The 6,991-nt window shown below is 50.6% G+C and overlaps 1 protein-coding gene across 2 annotated transcripts in view; it reads right to left on the bottom strand.

Annotated features, from left to right (window-relative positions):
* The window catches only part of LSM5 (LSM5 homolog, U6 small nuclear RNA and mRNA degradation associated), a 52,165-nt gene that overhangs the window by 39,267 nt on the left and 5,907 nt on the right, over positions 1-6,991 (bottom strand). The window contains exons 1-2 of one of the 2 annotated variants that reach the window (XM_063922560.1): positions 5,862-6,019; positions 5,647-5,742 (exon numbers count right to left, since the gene is read on the bottom strand). In XM_063922560.1, the coding sequence (XP_063778630.1) occupies positions 5,647-5,742; positions 5,862-5,907 (142 nt within the window). In that variant the 5' untranslated portion in view covers positions 5,908-6,019. Of the gene's footprint in view, positions 1-5,646; positions 5,743-5,861; positions 6,020-6,991 lie in introns of those variants that run through there. The other variant, XM_063922561.1, reaches the window with a different exon arrangement.

Raw genomic sequence — 6,991 nt, 5'->3', positions numbered from 1 at the left:
ATACAAGTCTTGCAGAGTTTCCGCACTGGGACGGGCGCCCACCATCCTCTACGGACTAGGAGAAATAGATTTACCGGTAGGTTTAAAATCTTATTTTCTCTTACGTCCTAGAGGATGCTGGGGACTCCGTATGGACCATGGGGTTTATACCAAAGAATCCAATCGGGCGGGAGAGTGCGTATGACTCTGCAGCACCGACTGAGCAAACGCTAGGTCCTCATCAGCCAGGGTATCAAACTTGTAGAATTTAGCGAAAGTATTTGACCCCGACCAAGTCGCCGCTCAGCAAAGTTGTAATGCCGAGACGCCTCGGGTAGCCGCCCAAGAAGAGCCCACCTTCCTAGTGGAATGGGCCTTAACCGAATTTGGTACCGGCAATCCAGCTGTAGAGTGAGCCTGCTGAATCGTATTACAGATCCAGCGAGCAATAGTCTGCTTTGAAGCAGGAGCGCCAATCTTATTGGCCGCATACAGGACAAACAGAGCCTCTGTTTTCCTAATTCTAGCCGTCCTGGCTACATAAATCTTTAAGGCCCTGACTAAGTCTAGGGATCTGGAATCCTCCAGGTCACCGGTAGCCACAGGCACCACAATAGGTTGATTCATATGGAACGAAGAAACCACTTTAGGCAAAAATTGCGGACGTGTCCTCAATTCAGCTCGATCCACATGAAAAATCAAGTAGGGGCTCTTGTGTGAGAGAGCCGCCAATTCTGACACTCGCCTTGCTGATGCTAAGGCCAACAACATGACCACCTTCCAAGTAAGAAATTTCAACTCAACCTTGTTAAGCGCTTCAAACCAGTGTGATTTTAGGAACTGCAACACCACGTTTAGGTCCCATGGTGCCACTGGAGGCACAAAAGGGGGCTGGATGTGCAGCACTCCCTTTACAAAACGTCTGGACTTCTGGAAGAGAAACCAATTCCTTCTGAAAGAAAATCGAGAGGGCCGAAATCTGTACCTTAACCGAGCCTAATTTCAGGCCCATATCCACTCCTGTCTGTAGGAAGTGGAGAAAACGACCCAGATGAAAATCTTCCGTAGGTGCATTCTTGGTCTCACACCAAGACACATACTTTCGCCAGATACGGTGATAATGTTTTATAGTCACCTCCTTCCTAGCCTTTATTAAAGTAGGGATGACCTCTTCCGGAATCCCCTTTTTTGCTAGGATTCTGCGTTCAACCGCCATGCCGTCAAACGTAACCGCGGTAAGTCTTGAAATACACATGGCCCCTGCTGCAACAGGTCTTCCCTCAGAGGAAGAGGCCAGGGGTCTCCTGTGAGCATCTCTTTTAGATCCGAGTACCAGGCCCTTCGAGGCCAGTCTGGGACGAGTATCGTTCGTACTTTTCTTCGTCTTATGATCCTCAACACTTTCGTGATGAGAGGAAGAGGGGGGGGGAACACGTACACCGATTCGAACACCCACGGTGTTACCAGTGCGTCTACTGCTACTGCCTGAGGGTCCAGAGACCTTGCGCAATACCTCCGAAGTTTTTAGTTGAGGCGTGACGCCATCATGTCTATTTGAGGGGTTCCCCAAAGACGTGTTACGTCTGCAAAGACTTCTTGATGAAGTCCCCACTCTCCTGGATGGAGATCGTGTCTGCTGAGGCAGTCTGCTTCCCAGTTGTCTACTCCAGGAATGAAGACAGCCGACAGCGCTTACATGATTTTCCGCCCAGCGAAGAATCCTTGTGGCTTCCATCATCGCGACTCTGCCTCTTGTCCCTCCTTGGCGGTTCACATGAGCCACTGCTGTGACATTGTCTGATTGAATCAGAACCGGTAGGTTTCGAAGAAAACTCTCCGCTTGTCGAAGGCCGTTGTAAATGGCCCTGAGTTCCAACACATTGACGTGTAGACAGGACTCCTGGTCTGACCAAAGACCCTGAAAAGTCTTTCCCTGTGTGACCGCTCCCCATCCTCGGAGGCTCGCGTCCGTGGTAACCAGGATCCAGTCCTGAATCCCGAACCGATGACCCTCCAGTAGGTGAGCACTTTGCAACCACCACAGGAGGGACACTCTGGTTCCTGGGGACAGAGTTATTTTCCGATTTAAGTGCAGATGGGACCCTGACCACTTGTCCAGAAGGTCCCATTGAAAAGTCTGTGCATGGAACCTTCCGAAGGGAATGGCCTCGTAGGCCGCCACCATTTTTCCCAGAACTCGAGTGCTTTGGTGAACTGACACCCTTTTCGGTTTTAGCAGTTCTCCGACCATGTTCTGGATGTCTTGGGCCTTCTCTATTGGGAGAGACCTTCATTTGTTCCGTATCTAGTATCATACCTAGGAACGGTAGTCGAGTTGTCGGAATCAACTGTGACTTTGGTAGATTTAGAATCCAACCGTGTTGCTGGAGCACTCTCAGAGAGAGCTCCACACTGCTCAGCAATTTCTCCCTTGATCTCGCTTTTATCAGGAGATCGTCCAAGTATGGGATAATTGTGACTCCATGCTTGCGCAGGACCACCATCATTTCCGCCATTATTTTGGTGAAAATCCTCGGGGCCGTGGAAAGTCCAAACGGCAACGTCTGAAATTGGTAATGACAATCCTGTACAGCGAATCTCAGGTATTCCTGATGGGGGGCATATATGGGGACATGAAGGTACGCATCCTTTATGTCCAGAGACACCATAAACTCCCCCTCCTCCATGTTGGCTATTATCGCTCTGAGTGATTCCATTTTGAATCTTTTTATGTACAGGTTTAGGGATTTCAGATTCAAAATCAGTCTGACCGAACTGTCCGGTTTCGGGACCACAAATAGGGTTGAGTAGTAACCTCTTCCCTGCTGGTGCAGGGGAACCTTGATTATCACTTGCTGTATACACAGCGTTTGAATTGCAGCTAACACTACATCCCTTTCCGATGTGGTAGCTGGTAGGGCCGATTTGAAAAATCGGCGCGGGGGCACCTCCTCGAATTCCAGTTTGTAACCCTGGGAAACTATTTCCAACACCCAGGGATTCAGGTCCGAACTGACCCAGGCCTGACTGAAAAGTCGAAGACGTGCCCCCACCGGTGCGGACTCCCTCAGGGGAACCCCAGCGTCATGCTGTGGGTTTTGGAGCAGCCGGGGAGGACTTTTGTTCCTGGGCACCTGCCGCAGCAGGTGCTCTCTTGCCTCTGCCCTTACCTCTGGCGAGGAAAGAGGATCCCCGACCTCTTTTGGACTTGTGCGACCGAAAGGACTGCATCCGATAGGGTGTTACTTTCTTTTGCTGTTGGGGAATATATGGTAAAAAATTTGATTTACCTGCTGTAGCTGTGGAAACCAGGTCCGTCAGCCCATCCCCAAACAATACATCCCCCTTATAGGGTAGTACTTCCATATGTTTCTTGGAATCCGCATCACCCGTCCATTGGCGAGTCCATAAGGATCTTCTCGCTGAGATAGCCATGGCATTGGCCCTAGAATCTAGCAATCCAATGTCCCTTTGAGCATCCCTCATAAATAAGACTGCGTCTTTTATATGGGCTAGAGTTAGGAATATAGTATCCTTATCCATAGTATCAAATTGATCTGTCAGCTCATCTGTCCAAGCTGCAATTGCGCTACACACTCATGCCGACGCAATCGTCGGTCTTAGCACAGCACCCGTATGAGAATAAATACCCTTTAAGGTAGTTTCTTGCCTGCGGTCTGCTGGGTCTTTAAGGGCCGCTGTGTCAGGAGACGGTAGCGCCACTTTCTTGGATAAGCGCGTCAGGGCCTTGTCCACAGTGGGGGGTAATTCCCAAATCTCCCTGTCCTGCTTAGGGAAAGGGTATGCCCAAAAAATTCTTTTGGGGATCTGCGGTCTCTTATCCAGAGTCTCCCAAGCTTTTCCAAAGAACTCATTTAATTCATGAGATGTGGGAAAATTATTAATCTGTTTCTTTTCCTTAAACATGTGTACCGGACTGAGGATTCATCCACAATATGCAACACATCCCTTATTGCCACAATCATACACTGAATAGTTTTAATCACCCTAGGGTGCAATTTTACTTCGTCATAGTCGACACTGGAATCAGAATCCGTGTTGGTAGTAGTGTCTTGTGTTAAGGGACGCTTTTGAGACCCCGACGGGCCCTGTGAGTCGGTCCAATCTGAGGATTGACCGCCTGATGTCCCCCCTAAACCAGCCTTATCGAGCCTTTTATGTAAAGATGCCACACTTGCATGCAACGTATGCCACATGTCCATCCAATCAGGAGTCGGCACAACCGACGGGGACACACCACTCATTTGCTCCACCTCCTCCTTGGAGAAGCCTTCCGCCTCAGACATGTCGACACACACGTACCGACACCCCACACACACAGGGATTTACCTATAAGGGGACAAAACCCCAACCAGGCCCGAGAGAGAGAGAGAGAGAGAGAGAGAGAGAGAGAGAGAGAGAGAGAGAGAGAGAGAGAGAGAGAGAGAGAGAGAGAGAGAGAGAGAGAGAGAGAGAGAGAGAGAATGCCAGCACACACCCAGCGCTTAAAAACACTGGAATATACAACCAGATGGCGCTTTTATATGTTTATAATCGTAATCTCCACTCACTGCGCCCCCCTCCTCCTTTTTCCAACCTGTGAAGGTCAGCAGGGGAGAGAACAGGGAGCCAGTGTTTTCTCATGCAGCCTCTGTGGAGAAAATGGCGCTGGTTAGTGCTGAGGATCAAGCCCCGCCCACCCAACGGCAGGCTTCGGTCCCTTCATCATATATTAAATAAATGGCAGGGGTCTGCAGATTTACTGTCCCCCAACCTAATCCACCTTATTTATGGCCAAAACGAGGTTTATTGCTGCCCAGAGCGCCCCCTCCCCCCCTCCCCCCCTCCCCCCTCCCCCCCCTGCACCCTTCAGTGTCTGCTTTGTGTGTGTGACTGGGAGCAATGGCGCGCTGCTTACCTCATGAAGATCTGATGTCTTCTGCCGCCTGATGTCTTCTTGCCTTCTCATACTCACCTGGCTTCTATCTTCGGCATCTGTGAGGAGGACGGCGGCGCGGCTCCGGGACGAACCCCAGGTGAGACCTGTGTTCCGACTCCCTCAGAACTAATGGTGTCCAGTAGCCTTAGAAACAGTGCCCAACTTAACAAGCCAGCTCTGTTTCTCTCTCCTCAGTCCCACGATGCAGGGAGCCTGTTGCCAACAGGACTCCCTGAAAATAAAAAAACTAACAAAATTCTTTAAAACAGAAAACTTTGGAGAACTCTCTGCAGTGCACCCATTCTCCTCTGGGCACAAGATCTAACTGAGGTCTGGAGGAGGGGCATAGAGGGAGGAGCCAGTGCACACCCATAGTCAAAGTTCTTTTTAGGTGCCCTATCTCCTGCGGAGCCCGTCTATACCCCATGGTCCTTATGGAGTCTTCAGCATCCTCTAGGACGTAAGAGAAATGTTCTTAAAGTGATTATAGTCTTATATAGTAATTACAGTGGACAAGCATGGATATTCTTAAAACCCGGATCTTTAAAGTGTCTTGAAGACTGCGTTTGGGAAACGCTGTCAAAGTCCACACACTACTACATATCATATAGTACAATGCTGCTGTCAGTCAGTCAGTCAGTCAGTATACTTGTACAGATTACCGTTTACACAGGAGTAACTTTACATGGGATATTCCTCTTTAAATATACACTAGTTGTAAAGGATACTAACAAAGTCATCAAACCCCAGTAGCGTACCGACGATCTCTTTATCGCTCTTCATCACAATGTGGATGCGGGAACCTATGCATTTATCCACCAGCTCTGCGGGAACACAAACACACAGGTCAGCCAGTGGCTACATGCAGGCAACACGTCACTCGCCACCAACTCCAGCATAGCCTGCTGCCGGCATGAGGCTGACTACAATAGAAGGCACATACCCAGTGGAAGCAGCTGAGAGGGGTTAGTGGTTACGTTGGCCGCCATCTTGGATGACACCTTCCTCGCTGCTGCTGATACTCTCTGTAAGCCTGTATTTAACTGCCCGCCAGCGGCGCCTTGTACAATCGACTACCGATCTGTCCTCGCCGCACGCTGTAACACAGTAGCTGCACTCCAGACTGTATTAATCAAATGGCAGAGCATGACTGACGTGGGAGGGCGGAGCTTCTGCAGCCCGCATCACTTAATAAAGCATATTGTGTACAATACTGTACAGTGTTTGTAATATTACACAGTCACAGGCGGCATAGTATGAGAGCAAACGTGTCTCTCTCTCTCTCTCTCTCTCTCTCTCTCTCTCTCCTTTAGCACCCGGGGATGTAGCCATGCTTACCTTGCTGCGATGCAGCATGCCGATGTGCGACTACTTGCAGCAGGCGGAATTAATAGAGCTCTCGCCGGCTGCAAAACGAATAGTCACATCCCAGCATGCCATACAGCAAGTTATGTTGCAGCATGCTGCATCAAAGAAAAGATGAGCATGGCTACATCTGTATACTACATACAGTACCTAAACTAGTCACTGTAGTACAGGTAGTGGACCCAAACCACTGCTGTTCATATACTTTTACTAGGTGACTAATCACGCCCTACGGGCGGTCCTCACACCGTCGCAATGGGCTACACCCCCTTAACCCTTGCAGGCCTTTGGGGCATGCAGTATTGTGATTACATGGAGTATTACCTCCAACCATAATTTTGTGAGTGGTTAAATATTGCACAGACAAAGGGCGTGCGATGGTTAAGGGGCCATAGCCCCTTGTGACGGCGTGAACAACGTACGCAGGGCACGATGAATCACCTAGTAGGTGCTGTTGTTGGGGGAGTGGCGGGTGCAAGGGAGATGTGGATGAGGGAGGGGTCCAGGGGTGCCGCGGGCGGGGGAGGGCCGGGTGCAGGGGTGTCGCGGGTGGGGGTGGCAGTCCGGAGCCACCGTGGGGGAGGGGCTGGTCCGGTGGTGCTGCGGGTGGGGGAGGGGCGTTTGCGGCGGTGCCGCGGATGGGGGAATGGCGGGTGGGGGAGGGGCGGTTGCGGAGGTGCCGCGGATGGGGGAGCGGAAGGTGCCGCG

Source organism: Pseudophryne corroboree, chromosome 5 (genome assembly GCF_028390025.1).
Source record: "Pseudophryne corroboree isolate aPseCor3 chromosome 5, aPseCor3.hap2, whole genome shotgun sequence".
NCBI lineage: Eukaryota > Metazoa > Chordata > Amphibia > Anura > Myobatrachidae > Pseudophryne > Pseudophryne corroboree.
This window is presented reverse-complemented; position numbering and strand designations above follow the sequence as displayed.